Raw genomic sequence first — 20,039 nt, forward strand, 5'->3', positions numbered from 1 at the left:
GGGGGGGCAAAATATCATTTTAATTAAGGTGGAGAGGAGAGCTTGTGTGTATCCACAGATCTCCTATAAACATTTAACTCGGCAGTTGTAACTGCACAATGAATCCTCCCCGATGTCTTATTGTTTGTTGTTTGCGTGTTTCGACGATTTGTTGTTTGTACAGTTGTGTACAACCTGTTCCTACAAAATTCTTACATGTGTGGAGATGATTTGCATCTCAGCACTTTCACAATACCCCCCACGCCCTCCTCCCCTATCCACCACCTCCCCACGTTTCCTGTCTAAGGCAGACTTATTTTAGGTGTTGTTGCTTTGAGCCTAATGAAATCAACCAAACATCACAACTGCAGGCTATGCCTTGCAGAGCGTGCTGGCATTATGAGTAATTAATCTGAAAGTGCTATGATTAATCCTGCTACTTCACCGCCCCGGGTGAGACTGGATGTCGCTGAAAAATCTCATCTAACAGATCCTCCTGAGAACAAACAGTGCAATTTAGGTTTCGTAAGTCAGCGCTACATGTCCTCTCGCATTGTATCATTTTGCAGGTTTTGCGATAGCCTTTGGTACAAGGTAAGGGGGCCAAGCGGATCGGTGCCATTTGCTTGTTGGAGCTCAAAAGTAAACTTAAATTTCTGTTGTTTGTTTTAACTCGAAGCCTGATAACACACACGCCGACCTACTCAAAATGTGTAGTATCCCAGGCAACTTTTTTTTTTTCTATACTGAAACTCCTTATTTGTGGAACAGCGTTTTTTTTCTCACAGAATTTTCAGCTGCATTTATGCTAATAGCCTTACAGCACATTAGAAGGAGGCAACATAAAATGTCAACAGTTAACAACATGCATGAAGAAAAGTTCAAAACGTAGGGATGTTTTGCAAAACTATATACATTCGATATGCTGCCAATCATAAATTGGCGACTCGATGGCACGTACAGTACGTGCGCACGCTATATGTGCAGCTAACTTGATTATGTAAATTAGCAATGACCTGCCAGGCTGCTTTAGAAGATGAAAGTACATTCACGACTGCCTTCAGGCGAAATTCTACTCTTATGATTTTATTGTCTGCAACCGCATTGATGACAGATTCTGAACAATCCCACATGATAAGCAATAAATGGATGCTCATAAATCAAGTACCGTATGCTGTTTGATGCGCCAGCAAGTCAGGGGTGTGTTGATTGGCCGTGCTGCTTGCGCAAGAAAGTGTGACTTCTGACCAAGTCGACCCAAGGTTAAACTCGCCACTGTTTAAATGGAGCCCCCACCATCCCACCACCATCACCACCACCTTGTTGTCCAGATAGCGGCAACTTTCATTGCAGATCCTCAAGCAGGTCGATTGATGGATGCAACCCCCTCATGCTAGACAGCTCTCACCAAGATATCATCGCTGCCTAGAAAGACCAGCTTGGAGAAGCTGACTCCGCGAGTTGTAGGCCATAAATCAACTCGCTTAACTTCTGCAACACAGCTCTGTAGGAAATAAAGCTCCCTTGTTTTTGTCTGCGGTAAAGAGTTCCTTGTGAAATTCAGCGAGAGGCTATTTTATGACCGTCCTGAGCTGTGAGCCGAGTTAAATTAAGATTGGTTGGAGCTTTGCCTGTAATTGACACTGACTTTTCCTTTGACGTCATTAGAGGATTATTTTCTGTGCTTGTATCATTACATTTTCACACTAAAAAAGTCACTGCAGCCCCGTATTAACATTTAAAGGAAGGGTTACAGACACAACGACAGGAACCTTCAATTAAAAGTTAGAAATGAGGTCAGGGAAAGTTTTGGGTCTGGATAATGCACGGCATGCATTGCAAGTCTCACAATGTTTGTTTACAATTCTATTGAAAGGATGACAATTGCATTGCAAATTACAAAGTGACAAAGCTAGCTGTCGGTTCTTGGTTCACAACGAGTGACTTGATGCTGCCTTCCAGTCAAGCGGGAAATTTTGTACCAAAATGGATCGGAAGCTTGCTCAGGAGTGGGAATTGCAGTTTGCAATTTTATATAGCTTGACTCTATGGAGATGCTGTGATTCAAAAGTCGCACAGCAATGTTGGGTATGTGTAAAAAAAAAAAAAAAAAATTCTGAAAATTGTTGCGCAGCTCGACGGAGCAATTCTGTATAATTAAAAAAATAATCACTGAGTTTTGAGTAAATCCAGCCAACAAACCAACAAAGAGCCATCAAAAATACAGGCTTTGCAAATCTCCACTTCGAGAGGCAAATCTGTTTAAATTGACCCTTAATCTGCATTCGTTATTTTAATTACGCAAGCTGATAAATTTGGTGTAGTGTCTTGTCATTCTCGAATGTGAAGCACGAGCCTTCCTCTGTTCTTTTCTGTTCAATCAGCGTCTCTGGCCCTCGGTGCCCCACCTCCTCCCCAGCATGAGTAATAGCCTGCGTCGACTTCTTGTCACCGCGTGAGGTGGTGCCGCATGGCTTGCCTCTGTCCTCCTGTTTCCTTGCGTGTCCTTTCAAGCAACTCGGCAATCCCAAGCTGATATCTCTATCGACCGTGATTTAGCTGATACAGCCGCAGTCCCTCTCCCGCGTCTCTCTTTGCAAGGCTGCCTCAATCCTCCATCTCCTCCTCTCCGTTCTGGCTCTATTGTCCATAATGCGTTCATCTCTCAAGTGTCGCCGGATTCCAATTCACCCCATCATCACATTCCCCACCTCCAACATTGAAAGAAATAACCGGCTCCTAAAAACTGTCGAGATTTGTCTGGACTGGAATCAGTCATTGCTGAGAATAAGTCCTGCATGGCTGAGCGGCATGAGAGCTGCTGAGCTGTCTTTCCGAGGGCTGACTTGTGTACAGATAGGAGAGAACACGACAGAAAAACATTGCAGCTAATTGATTGGGCGAGCACGAGCAGCGAACACAATACTGTGAAATATTTACACTCTCACAAATGAGGCAGGAGTGGGAGTGCACTTCAGTCCCTCAAGGTGTGCAATCTGTCTTTGTGAATGCCGCACGATAGGAATGAAAGAAGAAGGACAAGTAGCCAGATCAAGTGTACAGTGTCTGTCTGTCTAAGTGGTTTTAGCGTTTGTCTGTGTGATTTTATTTATTTATTTATTCATTTATTTATTGTCATGAGTCAAAGGTCACTAATGTGTCGACAGTCAATCTGACTCAAAGGCATCAATTCTTTATCCTTTGCGAAAAATAGGACTGCATCGTACTGAGTGGGTTGTTTGTGTGTCACTTTGCGTGTCACCAGAAGTACAAGTTCAATCGAATTGAGGCAAACAAAAAAGGGGTGAAATGTAGTTTATGACTGTATATATGTATAAATTGCTACACGACAGTGCTGCTTTTTCTTTGTGAAAAACTTTTTTTTTTTGTTTTTGGGTTGAAGGCTGGAACGTATTAAAAGCATATCCATTCATTTCAATGAGGAAAGATGATTTGAGACACAGGTGACGAGCGTGGTCACAAAATTTAGGCACCTTGGTCTGACTGTGTCCTACCGGCTCTCCCTATCCTTTAACTGCCTTTTGAGCAGTTGCGACCTCTTACCCAAGTTTGAACACAGCTTGCTGAATGCTGTCGATTCTTGGGGGGGCACTTTGAAGCCTGCCCTACAAAATCCAACTGGCCACATGAATACGTACTGTAGCTCGAGCCAAAATGGGAATCCAAGCAATATTTTTGATGGATGTTGTTGCGCCTTGCGAGACAGCAAAAATTTTATTGCAGTTGTGAAGTTTTCGAATGAATCATACGATTTGTTGTCTGCGCGATGTTCCGGCTCATATATTAGATGTAGCAATGCACATCAGACAGTCAACGTATTCTTTTTTTTTTTTTTCTGGTGTGGTGCCGACCGTGCCGCTCCATGGAACGCTAGCCCAATCCTGACTAATGAATTGGTTGATGAAGTGGCGTTCCCAATACTTTTTCCCAAGCTGGAGTAATATTGACGTCGAAGCAGCCGCCGCATTGACAAAACACTGTAGCCCTGGCGCTCCAATCATATATCTTTGTTTTTTGTTTTTGGTTTGTTTTTTTTAACTGCACACGGGTTGTATTATAAGCTGCATCATATAAAACTGTCAAATATTTCGGCGTCCATCCCGCAGGCCTATTGTAGTTCTTGGTGTTAACAGCGTGTCCATATCAGTGGCCTTGTGTTCGCTTCTGTAACAGCACTGACAGCTCACCTAAATCAGGCTCCTCCTCTGCAGTATGATTCCTGCGTGTTACTGCCAGGACCTGCGAGCTCTGTATTTATTCACACAACCCATTTCCTTGCTTCACTATCCGCCCCCCCCTGTGTGCTGTGGCCACCCCTTCTCTTCCTGCCCCTGCCTCCCTGCTCGCTACCGCTCATCCTTGGCCCCCACCCCTCAGGGGGCCCCTCCCTCCTCCGCTTATTTGCTCGCAGACTCGCTTTTCAGACACACACACATACATACACACACACACGTACACACACAAACACACACACACACACACACACACACACACATACACACACACACATGCTGACAACAGTATGCCTCCAGAAGATGCTCTTGTGTGGCGTTATTATTAGAACTCCAAACTATTTTTTTTTTTAGTGAGACTTCAGGCTGTCCTAGAGTTTGCTCATCTTGGATTCCTGATGATAAATCAGTGATCTTTTTTTTTTTTCTTGTTGTTGTTTTTTTAATCAGCTTCTTTTTTTAGTGCGCTGCAGCATCCTGAGCTCATTCATCTTGTGCCGGAGGAGAAGCTCCTGTTAGATGCATGCAGTTGTCAGGTTAAAAACGAGGCAGCGCCGCAGACCTGTCATAGATGAGGTAACTGGAGAGGGAAGCGGAGCAGCAGCATGAGGGGAATGCAGCAGTAATCTTGCTGCATGAGACTGAGCAGGTGGAGCACCAGAGGAGGAAGGCAAAGCAGCATCCCGGCGCGCCTCGCTCGGAATTTCGCCGCATACTCCGAGAGAGCCGCTGAGAGAGAGAGAGAGAGAGAGAGATAGCAGCTCATTTATTTATTTTTCTGGATTTTCCTCCCTTTACTGCGCCGCTGCAGATGTGGCTCGCTCTCTTGCTCCATCTATACCTCATCTAGCGCCCCCCCATCCCCATCCCCTCCTCCTTCCCAGCCTCCTCCCTCCCTTCCTCCCGAGCTGTTCTCTTCCCCATCACTGGCTGAAGGGGGAGAAAAGTGCTGGTGCCCGCATCGCCCCGAATCGTCAGCATCTTTACTCCTGCCCTTATTTTTATCCATTTGGCCGAGTGAAATGATCCATTTTCCCACGGACGTGCGTGATGTCTGCGGCGGAGGGGCGCTCGTCTTAGTGGGCAGGCTCAGCTGCCCTCCAGCTCTACCTGTGGGCGATGGAGACTTTCATCGCGATTCTTGTCGCTTCAAGCTCGCTCCCGCTGCCGCGTTTCACGCCTAGATGTTTCTTTTTCTTCGGCGGCATTCCTCTTTAATTGGATCCATCTCTGTTTTTATTTTTCATTTGGATGTGCGCCGACCCGACGCCTTGGATACCCCGCTGTCTAAGTGATGCCCCTGGATGCTTTTTAATGCTGCGCAGAAGACACTTTGCTCTGGGAAAATGTTAGGATAAGTTTTCAGACAGGCAGGCAAGCAGTTGGATTTGCTTTGATGTAATTCATCCCGGGTTACTTTTGTCACATGTTCAAGGGAATTTTCTTTTTATTATCTGCTGCCAAGCACCCAAGCCAGCAGAGGGATTATAAACGCAATGTCCTCGTTTCTATGAGATGCCCTGTGGTCTTCTAGTGGAACTCCAAAAGACCAAACCGTGGTCAAGTGGTCAACCTTCGGCTCATGTGGAAATGATGGGTAGACTCTCTACAGCCCCCTTTGGGAGGACCTGTACAGGCTGGAGCCTCAGCATGGGCCTAAGTTACTGTTCCAGACTCGCCCTCTGGTTCGCCTTGATTATAGTGCTGCCCATCCAAACTGGAACGGCACGTGTGTCTTCTAGTCTGAGCACCACGCACCACGTCCACCATTTCCACAACAAGCATGGCACTGTTCCGATTGCCATCAACAGGATGCCCTTTCTCACCAGAGGGGGCCACGGTAAGACGAATCTACGGGAATCTCATTAATGCAGCATTTTTGGCCACTGTTGTCAAGAGTGGCATTCGAGCTTGATTAAAAATATATATACACGGTATAATAGTAATTCATGAAAAAAAAAAAAAACTAAAAAGAAAATACTGGGGACTTTTGTTTTGGAAAATATCCTGCATTTGCTGCAGCTTGAGCATGCTTAAACATTCTGTAAGCACATCGATATCACATCAGTCGTGCTCTCCCTTTTTCCCTATGTTGCCTTTCGTCAAACGCGCCGCCTAGCAAAACTAATTGTGGCATGTTTGTATTCTCACATCATCCACGACGTGAATTTGTTTGAGGAACTCAAAAGACGGCGGAGTACGCTCTACGTGCCGCCGACGGATGTTAAGAAATGACCTTTCCTCTACAATTAACATCAATCTAGCAGCGCTTCTCAAAATCGGTCGCCTCAAAGCGCTGACACCGGAGCTCTTTTTAGATTGCACTTTTGAAATGTCTTTCCTAGCACTCACTTTTATGTCCTGTAAAATAGGACCCCCGATGGATTTGTCGTCTTTTTCAACGCAGCAATTTTGTCAGCCTTTGAAAAAGGGGGCGAAAAATGTGATGAATTACATCAGTGCTCTTATTACAGGCAAACGGTTATGGTCGGGGGATTTTACAGGCGAGGCAAAGCTCGTGATCAAGCAGACCTATTTAAAAAACACTTCAAACAACTCACTGATAAATTTTCAATTACCCTTATTGTAAGGTTGCTGCTGCTTGCTCTGAAGGGCTGCACATGCTTCACAGCAATGAGTTTGCTTTAGTGCAACATAAATCCCTTGCTTACAATTCACAGGTCATTATAATGTTGTTGGGAGGTTTGTTTATTTTTTCCATATGTGTTCATGAGGAAACTACTGTGCGTGAAAAGACTGCTGCAATCTCTTTAACCGCTCTTCCAGCAGCATTTATTCCACCGTATTCTAGTGGCCATCACTCAACATTTTGCGTGGAGGGTGTTACACGCATCAATAAGATGACTAAGTTTGAGCATTTTCACTTCATGTGGTCAGTGAACAAGATTTCATTTTGTAAGAGTCAAACATGAATTTGCATGAGGGGGATGAAAGTTCATGTGCATCCTTCCATAAGAAAGGAGTAAATTACTGCCCATAATCGCAACCTTTGTTAGAAAACGTTTTATTCTCTGGATGGAACACCAGAGTTAACATTTCCCACTGCCTGACACTTTGATCGAAGCACAGCTGCACTAAAAGATTATGCAATAAGGCAATTACTTTCAAATTCAATTGAAGTGTCATTTTGACTTTCTTTCAGTATCGCTGAACAAAAAAAACTTCTCATAGAGCATGAAATGATTCCACTGTGCACTGACCATTACAACCTGCTGCTAGCCTTCACGTAATGTTGGCCTATAAATGTTAAAAGTCCATATCTGGCTTGTAATGGAAATATACTTTCCATTTGGCCAAAATCTGCACTACCTGAGTGCACAAGATCATAAAATGTCCATTGAGAAGGTTACAATGATCACTGGAGAATTTCTCGCATTTTCTCGCAAATTGACTTTTGTATTGCAACGGGATTTGTGCAAACACAAAATTGAAATTGCGTTTGATACAATTGTGGCTTAATATAATTTAAGCAATGGAGCATCACCTCTTTTCTGAAGCCGAGCCATGATTGGTTGTTACCTGACCCTTGAGCAACTTTGATGTCATTTTCAGTCGACGGCTAATCGCAAAATGGCCGCCCCCTGAGATGGCTAAAAACAGATGGACCTTGCTACTTAATTCATAGTCCACAAACACATTATGAATCAGATGCCATGTTTAGACTAATGGAGCTGCATAGAATTTATTTTAGTTAAAAATGAACCAACTCAGAAAACAGGTGAGCCGTGATTGGTAGTTACCCGAGCCCTTTCGGCACTGTGATGTCATCTTCAGTTGACAGCAAGTGGCAAAATGGCCGCCCCCTGAGCTGGTAAAAATAAAAACAGGTGGATTTTGCTGCTTAATTCATATTCCACAAACGCCATATTAATATCAGAATACCATGTTTAGACTCGTGGGACTGCCTCGAACATGTTATAGCAAAAAAATCTTTTGGTCATGATTATTTAGGTTGAAACAGTTGAAAACGTTTTTAATGGCATTTAGGGTTGCACGTGGTTATCTTTGTGTCGTGTTTAATTGGTGTTAGAAGGTTCGAAGAAAAAAAAAAATCCCTTGTCAGGGTTCCCAGAACTCAATTCTCTCAACCCATTCTGGACACTTCTACACAAACATTCTCAAACGGTCCAAGAATGCATTCCTTTTGCATTCCATTTCCCCATAAATGTTCTTTCCCCATTGCCACATTCTAAAACCTTCCTTTTAATGATTTGAAGCATTTTACCCAGTCTAAATTAGTTTCCCTAAACCATTCTCGACCATTTTCCTCTGGCTTCCCGCCGACGTTCTTACATTTTGGAAGGTGGTGATCTATTTTTACTGTTTGCTGCTGATCTGAAGTCTGTGTCAGTGCAGTTTTGCATTCTCACCCTCGAGTTGTTAGGCTCGTGCCTCCTGGCATCACTGTTACTTCACAGTTGATATTTTCAGTATTTTGCTGACCTAACCTCTTCCCACTGAGACTGTCAGAGACTTGCCCGTGCTATGACCCCCGATTTGGTAGACCACATCCGCACTCCACTGGAACTCCAGAAGGATTTGCCTGTCGGTGACCTCATCTTCATGCTCCCACTGTCCTCCACATGCTGAACAGACTCAGTGGAATTATTCCACGCTTCATTCTTCAGAGTACCCCGAATTGGAACCGACTGCCACAAGCAGACAGTTTACCAACATGGCGGGGGGGGAGAACGGTTTTTTGGGAGCCTTTCAGGGTTATCTGCGTGTGTTGTCGAGTTTCCAATTGGATGTCACAAAGTGAATTGAATAGAAAGCATGTCATCTTCCCGATGATTTATTTTTTTCTTGGGAGCTGTAAAGAAAACCAATATCAAATGTGGACACGGGATAAAAGGTAGTGAAAGGCACTTCTATTTACTTCAGGTCATGTTTGACATTGCCCCGAGGAGAGATTTTACAACAAAGTCTACATTTGCAATCATATGTATTTGTACCCACAATAGCAATTTAACAAAAAAACAAAGAAACGTAATAAGTATCATGTTTAAAAGGAAAACACTGTGGCATGTTACTAATGGTGGTTCAGAGTCAGATTTTTTTTTTTTTTTAAATCAGTGCGGATGAAGTAAAGTAGGAAGAAAAATCATACAAGATGTTGTGATTATGCAGCAGAGAAGGAAAACAAGCTTTAAAAATGCTTGGTTTGTTGTGCCTTTTATTATACTTCGGACAACCGACTGGCAAATAAATAGAAGTGTAAAATAAAAGGAACATTTGGCCGGAATAAAATGGCACATTTGGTATAATGGAAAAGAGATCATGCGTAATGAATGCATGAACCGCATTCAAGGAAAACAGCACATATAAACAACAAAGCTTTATACATCTGTGAATTGCTGCGGCGCTGCGATGGCTCTTGAGTGTAAAATGAGTTTCTCCAAAAGGAATATGAATGATGACAACAATACGGTGAGGAAAGTGCGCCTGCAAATTGGATCGAAAAGACTCCACGAGTTCATAACATTAACTTGTGGTTCTCGCCACCGGTTTTAATTGTGAGGATCATGTTTTATTTGCTTCTCTTTTAAAGAAGGCGGGGTCGCATCTTCCGGTTCAGGTGTCAGCATCTCAGCAGATGTGTGGGGGATGACCTCAACCCGACGACGTGAATATCTTCTCGCACAGGCATGAACACTTGAAACTAACTTGCGGTGTGTGATGCATGAACGCTATACCGGCACAGTGCGGGCATTCACGGTAGTCTATTTTAAGAAGTGTGGGCAGGTTGCACGCATTTTATATTCAGGCACATTTTTTTCTGTCATGCTTTTTGCATCTGATTTGTTCATAATTTCCTAGAGAGACAAAGAACAGAATATCAAATCTTACATTGTGCTCCTATTGGGTGTGTGCGCCTTGGCCACCAGGGGGCGGCACTTTGATGACATCCAGAAACAGACGAAGTGTTTCACAAGTGACTCAGTATGCTTCTGGAAAATGAGTTGTTTTTCGCAGAGGCTAGAGAATATATGCTCGCGAATGTTGGGTTTTTTTTTGTCTGTCAACATGTGTGGCTGCACCATTTGTGTTCAAATACCTGCTGCTTTAAAGGACACCGTGACACCGATGCTATTCGTTCGAACATCTATGACATTTTCTATTTTGTGTGAGCATTAAGCTAACGGATATTGTTCAGAATTATGCAAGATTAAAAAAAAAAAAAAATCTGGATTTGTTCTTTTGTTCATAGGTCCAGAGAATTTAATAGCTGCCATGACTCAATCCCGCAAGATAACAAGCTAAACTCTGTTAAAACCATGGCTTCAAGCATTTAAAACTTGGGTATTTCAGGTGTGTCATAAAAAAAAAAAAGTAATAATAATAATAATATTCTGATGCACTCCCGGGAAATATCTTGTCTATGAAATGTCTAGAGAGGTCTTGCATTTCCATTAGTGAGGACGATTAAGAGGCTGGTCCATTACCTTAAAAGGGGAGTGGGATTATGTTTCCGTTCGCTGAAAGGAGAGAAGAGCATCCCTCAAGTCCAGTATTTTTGCTCATTCAAGCGTGCAAGAAGCATTGAGGAAAGCGCAGAGAGTTTTGCTGTTGTGAAAATTGATTTTCCCCCATTTCAACAACAAAAAAGACCTTACAAAACTGTCCCTTGTATTGTCCCCCAACTTCAGGATATAAGGAAAAACAACTCAGTAAGTTGTTTTGGAATAAACAGCTTGCTAAGATTGTTGCCCTAAATGTCAATAATTTATATTTTAAAGTTGTTCCAAATTCATTTGCCCTCCCACCCAAAAAAAAAAAGTTTTATTTTTTACAGTATGATTTGTTTTGTGCTACCAAATCATTTGTTGTCATTTCTTCGCCTAAAATTTGCTGGCACGGCGCAGTGTGGAATTTATCCTTGAGCAGTTAACTCAACCGCCAGTGGCTCCTGATGCTACGTCATCAGGAAGAGAACGACAAGACGGTGCCAAAGCATTTCCGATCGCCTTGGAGGTAAAAAGCTACGCAAGTGAAAGCCCGTTTGCCATTTTTGTATGATAGTTAGAGCTAATTTATTTTATTGATATTTCCATTGCAGGAAATTGGCTTTGCTGCAGCAGGTGCATTTATAGTCGGATGCAAAAAAAAAAAAGCCATAAAAACAATAATAAAAGAGAGAGAAAAAAATACTAAACAAATAAAATGATGTGAGACACGGAGAGCATTCTAATGAAAGTAAATATGAGATCCAAAGGGCCTTTCACAACGGCCACGCAGCATCTCAGAATTTCGTCGGAGGCTAACATTTTTATGATGACCCGAGCCATCTTCAAGTGTAGGAGTATGTTAACGTGATTATAGAGCCACATTCTTGGAGGGGTTCACAGATACGACCCGAGACAATCATTTTGTCGTGATGCATCTGAGGTCTGGGTGCCAGTCGCTTCAGTTTATCAGTTTTTCCGCGAAGCCCTTAATTGAAGACCTCTGTGTGCGTCGGTGGGGCCTGTTGCCACTTTCTGACAGGAATGCCATCCTTTCGAGTGAATAGCAGATGTCCTCCGTCAGGCTTCGGGCTGAACTATTCATTTTCATCATCTCACTGAGCCAAATTTAATAGAGCGTGAAAGAAGTGGGCTTCAAATGTCATAAGTCAGACGACAAATTCAGACTTAATATCTCTCCATAAATTTCAAGATGAATTGTTCACAGTTTGGGAGTTTAATTTGAGTTTATGTTCTTAATCGATCAGCTTTTTTTTTTCTTTTTTTTTTTACCACCCACCCCTACCCCCCCGTTATTAAATTCGGTTTTATGCATCATAATTCCTAATTGCACTATAGGTTATTTTGTCATTCTAACGCCGCTGGGGGCTGACAGGTCATTAGGGGAAGTTTATCGACTTGTAAAAAAGAATGTCTTTGAAACCCTAATCGTACGCAGATGTGAACATATACACGTGCATCTAACACAAACACCGTATTAAAAACTGAAGTGAATATTGAAAATACCCTATGTTGAATTTATAACTCCCTGATTGTGTCCATGAAAACAAAGTTTTTGGCTTGTCTTCATAAATTAGCGCAAGTCTGAGACTAAGAAAAATCTCACGACACACCACCAAACAAAAATGTCCGCCCCCCCCCCCCCAAAAAAATGCCCATAAGCGTTGATGGTTTGTTTTCATGCCATTTGTATTTAGTATGAGTGTTAACTTCATCTCATACGTCAAACATTTCTACAAAGCAGAACTCGCTCATTTGAGATGCTGGAATCGTCTGGTTCTTTTCGTCAGCAAGCTTCCCCCCCCCCACATCTCTTTGCATCAAACAGTGAAGCGTGATGCAAATTACCACCAGCGCGCGCAGCCTTTCGCTCATTGCCTCGTCTGTTGTGCACTCAGTAGGCCGAGAGCACAAAGGAGAAAGGACGGAACGTTTTTGAGTGGGTAGTCAATGCAACGTGGCGCAGAAACACATCCATAATGTTACAGCGGGTGCGCGCATAACCACCAAGACGTATCCGCCGAGGGTGGTTTGAGGGAATTATTTAGAGCATGACGGCTCCTGTAAAAAGCGGATGGATCTATCACTGTGATGAGTCTTCTGACCTGAGTGATGGAGCAAGGCAAGCCTGTGCATGAGTTCACACTTGGGATTGGATCGGGATGCTTTGGATGTGTAGGAGCACGCTTCATGTGCCCATGTGTTCCATTATATGCGGCATTTACCTCCCCCAAGCCTTAAGGCGGGTGCCGTTGTTTTGATCGCCATTTGTTGGTTTATTCATTAAGTTACAAGGGACAATTGGGATTAGACAATGCAGCGTGTAAAAGATAGTGTTAGTTTTATCACATCTCATTCTCCATGAACTGGGATGTAGCAAACATAGTCCATATGTCTTCAGGCAGTAGGCGGGGTACACCCTGAACTGGTTTCCGGCCAATCGCAGGCCACACATGGACTGGACGACCATCCGCGCTCACACTCACACCTTGAGACAATTTACAGTGTTCCATTAACCTGCCATGCATGTTTTTGGAATGTGGGAGGAAAGCGGAGTACCCGGACAAAACCCACGTAGGCACGTTGAGAACATGCAAAGGCCGGTGCCGGAATCGAACCCTGCACTTCTGCACTGTGAGGCGGACGTGCTATCCAGTCCAACACCGTGCCGCCCCAATTGAATGTATGTGCCCATTAAATTTGCATTTTAAGGACACGTCATTAAAACACGGTTATTTCACAGCGGGGCAGGAGTGCTGAATGACTCACTCCGAGACATTTTCAGAAATAGACAGCAACAAATTTACTTGGTGGTTTGAATTCATTCTGTTAAAAAGCACTCTTGAGGCCCTACTATTTGTATACTCGGGATTACAAAGCACGTTGTCATAACATGGCCTTGATTAGCTCCGTTTTGGAAATGACTACAGTAGGTGCAAATTGGAAACCTTGTATTTCACTAAGCATTACCAATCTCACTGTCAAATACTATCATAGAAATGGATTTGGTCACATTTTTATTTGGAGCATACTGAGAGTTGGTGTTTTTCCTAATAGTAGTTCAAATTTACGATTTTGAATTTTTATGAACATTCTGTTTGATTGAGGGCAGCATGGTGCACGACGGGTCGGCATATCTGCTCTTTTGTTGTCGGAATCTTGGCGCTGGCCTTCCTGCGTGAAGTTTGTGTGATCTCCATCTTTCTCCCAAATTCCTAAAGCATGGACGTTAGGTTCATTGGACTCTAAATTGTCCATAGCTGGGAATTAGGAAAGTAATAGTTTGTGATTTTTTTTTTCATTTTTGTTTCGTTGTTATTCTTTTTTTTTTTTAAATTCAGTTAGTTTTAAATCAGCTTTAGTGGTTTTTATCCATTTAAATATTTTTTTGGAAATGCTTTGTTTCTGTTATTTTTGTACTAGTTTTAGTATTAGTTTTATTTTTTGAAGTATATGAAGTGCTTTTCAAGTACAAGATAAAAAGAAAAAGTCACAAAGTATAAATTCTCAAGCGGCCATTTGACTTTAGCGACAGCAATACTTTTTCAGAAATGTTTTTTCAAATTTTTTTTTTTTTTTTTGTGTTAGTTTTCATTGACTATACATCGGATCGGCTCAAGCTCACCGACGGTCCTAAAGATCGACGCGTGTTCATTGTGCTTCTCTTGCTTATTTCCCCTTTGTCTTTCACATATTGTGAAGAAATACAGGCGATGTCTGGCGAGTTTCGTTGTTGTTAACAATGCTGATAAAGGGGAAAGAAATAAACAAATCCGACGCACGTTCCGCTCTTCAGATTCTCCGATGGGAGCGCTGTTCTTGAAGCACACGTGTCATGTGGCCTTGAGAGATGAGAAGTGCCCTGCTGTGGGATGGGGCGGGGGGCGGGGGGGAGTGAGAGAGACACACAGAGAGCACAGAGATGCATCATGCAAGAGAAACCTGATTTTTACACTAATAGTCTTGACAAGACCTGTTTAGCATCGACTTCATTTGATGCGTGTTCACTGCAGACGGACCGTTGGTTAGGGGAGATGCCACGATCCGGCGGTCGGGAGTGGCGTACCGCTTCGCCTGTCGAGTCACGACTTACTGTCTCTATTTGGTTGATTCGCCACTTTTACGATTGGCCTAAGTGAATGCGATGAAGATATTCTTCTCACATTTTCTATGCGCAAAAAGTAGTACAAAGTGCCATCAATATCAACTCCGTACAAGTGCTCCTCTGCAATTGTCGGAGCCATCCATCCTTTGGCAAGACCACTTATCCCGTGCATATGTTCACATTTCTTCCAATGCATCGTGGGAATTGGTAGTCATTTACCGTGGAGTTGCTGTGACAATATGCAGTAAGTTTGCCGGGGTATGCTTTTGAATTGTAAGATTGATATTTGCTGCTTAGCATTCTATGCAAATGACTCGCCGTCTCACTGGATTTAGTACTTCAGTCAGCAAAACTGTAAATATGTGTCCTCGGCGAATCAAGTCAAACAAGACGCTATGAATTGAACGGCTGTAAAAACAGAGAAGGCATGAAAGACTCGCTGACTTGGCTCCAGAGTGATGGTCACTTCATGACTTGGAGGATTTTGGAATCGGGTAATTGTTGGTTACTAATTTTTTATAGGAATACACAGAAATAGATTATCATTTTATCATTAAGAGTTGTAGGAGTGGCTTTGGGGCAATTTGTGGGGTACAACCTGGACCGGTCACATGGATTGAGAATTTAGAGTTTTCAATGAACCTAAGGGATGTTTGCATTCGACTTCAGAGGTTCCACTCTGCCTTTTTTAACTCATTCACTCCCAAAGACGTTTTTAAACAGACTTGGTCTAGAATTGGCTGGTCCTGAATGAGTTTTAAGAAACAATGCACGCATATTTAGTTGTCTTCTTTCATTAACTAATGTAATCTAAATATTTCAGTAGCATTAAGTTACTTGTGATTATAATATTAAGATATCAAATTGGGATGTGACTATTTTCCTGCTATGAATTGAACTGACGCGAAGCTCAAGTGTTTCGCCCGCGCCGTAGTGAGTAATTACGTACATGCCCCAACAGGACTGCAAGATTGTGTGAATAATTCAAAGCAGTCTGAAGTGAAGAAAAGTCAAAAGTGATTTCACTGAATAGAAGGGAGGGCAGAGTGAGGCCAGATGCAGATTACATTCAGTCCAAGAAAGAACGCAATCGAGCTCACTTACTGCGACTCCATCATGTAACGAATGTCACAGACTCACAGTTGACTGCAAATCCGTGATATTAATTAAGATTAGCAGGGTATGCAAAAAAAAAAAAAAAAGACCCACACAGTGTGAGACCCTGCCCTTTAATTAAATTCAAAGGCAGCACAAAGTAATATTCAAGCCTTTGGAGGTCTTTGACTATCAGGCAGCAGTTAGCCGCTATCAATAAGGAACCTTTGTAGCAACCGGCCATTACACCGCGCTGAAGGCTACTTCAATCTTTCATGCTATGAATTGAGGCTTCAATTAGTTCTCAAGCGTTTCTCCGCGCCTCGTTTTATTGATTCACTTTAGGAAAAATATCCATCTGACAGACCCAAATGCTTGTTTTAAGAGCTACAGCATAGTAACGAGCATTTCTTTCCGTACTTACCGGAGGTAATTGTCGTTTGTGTGGAGCGCGGCTTTCGCATCCCACGGCCACGGCGAGGACATCCGTGTCACTTCGTGTTTGCCGCCAGCCCCTCAAGTCTAAGCTCTCGAGAAAGTGCATCACTCATCCGCCACCCGGCCCGACCCCAACGGTTCATCCTCCTGAGAAATGACTTGCTCTGCTGTGAAGTCTTCCTCATTGAAATTTTTAGCTCTTTTCAATTATTATATACATTTCAACCTCTGTATCCATCTTCGAAGAATATAATAAGAATACACACAAAAAAAAAAAAAAAACTGAAGGGAAAGACGTTGTGACCTCATTGTATCCACCATTGGGTGGATACTATGCGGTAGAGAAAAACGACCATCATGTTTTTTTTTTTTTTCTTTTTAGAAGTGGCTTGTGCCTCGTAATTACAGTTAGCGACTGTTCAATCACATCAATACTTCACCATGGAGAGTGAGTTACACTCTGCACTTTGCTAAGCTTACACACAGCAGCACGGAGTAGTTGCCATTCTCACATTGTTACGGATTTAGCTCAACGCCGTCTCTCGTGAACCAAGTGTGTTGGGCGTGTGAAAACAATCACGCCTTGGACATGTTTAAAAACGAGCCTGAGACAAATGTGCACGACCTGAGAATGGAAAAAAAAATAAATAACAGCAAAGGTGCAAGCACGAGTCACCCCTGCTGAGTACAGCATCCAGTGTCAATCAATATTATATCTTTATAAAGGTTGAATTTCTGATACCGCTCAAATATATTGCCATATAAAACTATTTTTTGTTGCTGGTGAGTTTGTGAAATGGAAAATGGTGAAGCACCTGCTGGAGCTCACCTCTTTGCCGCTGCAAGAAAAACACTGTGTCCAAACAGTTGTCCGTGAGCATGTCAGGCTGAAAGAAACTAACCAAAGTGTGGGAATGCGTTTAAAAAAAAAAAAAAAATCAATAAAAAGCGATGTTGTTTACACATCTCTGTATTCCACCTACAGCTGGAACGACGTACATCTTTGGGAAAGGAGGTGCTCTCATTACGTTCACCTGGGCACCCAACGAGCGGCCGAGCACCCGGGCCGACCGGCTCGCCGTGGGCTTCAGCAGCCTGCAGAAGGACGCCATCTTGGTGCGTGTGGAAAGCACGCACGGGCTCGGAGACTATCTTCAGCTGCACATAGTAAGTGCCCGAATAGGATTCTTTTGCCGCTAGGTCGCTCTTATTCATCGGCATTCTCAATGGTGGAATATATCGCAGCGAATTACTCACTGTGAAAATGAAAACATTTCTGGTTATAATTGCAGTTTTCTTTGGCAAATATCTTTTCCCTACGAACACATCTGTGAGTGGCTCAAAACGAGCCAGCCATCTTCTCCACCAACCAAACGATATTTAATAATTCAGTGCTGTGTCTCGGCTGAAACCGTCGTAAACATGGATTTATTAACCTTCTGTCAACAAGGCATTATGGAATTAATGAATAGGCAAAATTCCGACAATGTCGAATGCACAAAAGCAAAATTCTAATGGATTTGCTCATCTTTGGCCCTTGAGTTAAAATGTCAAGACTAAATTATATTGCCAAGTAAATCAAGATAATCAAACAGCATTCATGCTACAAATAAATAAATAAAAATCACGCATTTTATTGTTTGCTTGTGCGAAGCTCATCATCAATTGCACCATTAAAAAAAAAATGGAGCTAGTAACTGATGAGTTTCTGGAAGTGTGTTTTGATTGACTTTATAAACGTTTGAAAACTAATAATTCAAAATAGCCCAGTCCAGTCACGGATGTGAACAATCACAAATGGACCTCATGCAAGGCAACATATTTAGCATTTCCGGTGGAAAAGTTAGAGGATGTCATCTGACTAATCAACAGCCCCCACAGGATGACCACGCTTCTCACCCTATCTCAAAAGCAAAGCCAAGACACCCCATTGCGGTGTCATTTTGCCCGCTTGTATCTGTGATCTTTTCCTTTCAGCCACAACCCGCAGCTTGTGACCATAGGTGGGTGTTGGAGCGTAGATCGGCCGGTAAATGGATCTATTTCCTCACCACAGTAGGCTGCATTACGACAGATGCTCTACCAATCTTCCTGTCGATCTCCTGTTCCATTTGTCCCTATCTCATGAACAAGACCCCAAAATACTTGGTCTCGCCCCCTTAGGGCAGAATATCTTCCCCTGACCTGGAGAGGGCACTCTACCCTTTTCTAACTGAGAACCATTCCCTCAGAATTGGCGATGTTGGGTTTCATATCACCTGTTTCACACAAACCGTTCCAACAAGAGTCTGAAGATCGCTGCTTCAAGAATCCAGAACTCCATCATCTGCAAAAAGCAGAGATTTAATACCAAGGCCATCGCACCAGATGCCCTCACTGCATCGGCTGCACCAAGAAATTCTGTCAACAAAGTTTATGAACAGAATCACAAAGAGCAGCCTTGGCCGAGTCCAACCCTCACTGGAAAAGAATCCAAGTTGTTCTGATACTCTTGGTCCAGGGACTGGACTGCCGCTATCCGGCATTTGGTACCCCATAGTCCTGGAGCATCCACAGGACTCCTGAGGGACCTGGTTTCTCCAATCTCCTGAAAACCCTCCAGGATCCTGCTGTGGATGTAATTGTGGTCGACAGTTCCATCGAAAGGACAAAAACCACGATGCACCTCCTGAATACAAGATTCAGTTTCCTGACAGAACCTCCTTTCCAGAATGTCTGAATAGGCCTTATCAAGGGGGCTGAGTAGTGTGATCCCCTTGTATTTGGAGCATACCCGAGGGCAACACCACCCCTCAAGAGGCATTGTCCCTGATGTCCCCGCGAGGTCGCAGAGGTGTGTCAGCCGAGACAGCCCCACACCATGCAGAGCCCTGGGGGCCCTGCCCCAATTGGCTTTTTAGATAGAAATGTTCACAGGACTCCCACAAGTCCAGGTTTTCTGGTTGCTTGCCTTCAGTTTCGTACGTTTTGCCACAACCTTTGCCAGTTTACTCGGCCAAATTGAAGCCGTGCCACCCTCACAGGTAATATTCTTTTGCTTGTGCTGTAGCTGTTAGTGCCATTGCTTTGTGTTTTGCGATCAAATTAGCCCATCCATCATGGCTAATGGCAAGCATAAGGCAAGTGATGACAGCGCAAGTGCTGAGAAGCGGAAAAGCAGTCTCAGTGGGAAATAAAGGTTGCCATAATTAGGAAATCAGATTGTGCTGAAAAGATGGCAACTGTGGCCAGTTTGTACAACGTGAATCAATCTCCCGCCAGAAAAACTGAGAGGCTCCAGACGGCTACTTTGTTTGGCGAGCGACGTGAAGAAAACGCGTCCATGTTTGGAGACGGCAACCTGGAACAGAGACACCGCTTTCCTTTCCCTCCTCCTACTCCTGCACCACCACGCGAGCGGTTCCCTCCCCCACATTTGTACATCAATCAGTCAACAATTCCTAAGTTATTTATTTTTTCATCGGGTCAAGCAACATGCTAATTTGCAGCACGTGTCAGTTATTGGCGAGGCGGCGAGTGCTCGCAGAAAAAAACAAAGCGAGCGATTTCCCAGCGGGTTTATGGAAATAATCGAGAAGGAAGCCTTGGATAGAAAAATGGCAAAATAATAATTCACAAGCAGTTCAATATATAAATTGGCTTCCTGCACCGTAGCATCGGTATTTCAATGGCGCGGAACAT

General features: G+C 43.3%; 1 protein-coding gene across 13 annotated transcripts in view; it reads left to right on the forward strand.

Moving 5' to 3' along the window:
• Window positions 1–20,039, forward strand: part of LOC109517839 (neurexin-2-like) — a 125,478-nt gene that overhangs the window by 90,043 nt on the left and 15,396 nt on the right. For 12 of the 13 annotated variants that reach the window (XM_019873241.1, XM_019873239.1, XM_019873248.1 and 9 more), the window contains one exon: window positions 17,344–17,525. In XM_019873241.1, coding sequence (XP_019728800.1) covers window positions 17,344–17,525 — 182 coding nt within the window. Of the gene's footprint in view, window positions 1–4,506; window positions 6,073–17,343; window positions 17,526–20,039 lie in introns of those variants that run through there. The other variant, XM_019873253.1, reaches the window with a different exon arrangement.

This window comes from Hippocampus comes, unplaced genomic scaffold (assembly GCF_001891065.2).
Source record: "Hippocampus comes isolate QL1 unplaced genomic scaffold, H_comes_QL1_v1.1 scaffold59, whole genome shotgun sequence".
Lineage (NCBI taxonomy): Eukaryota > Metazoa > Chordata > Actinopteri > Syngnathiformes > Syngnathidae > Hippocampus > Hippocampus comes.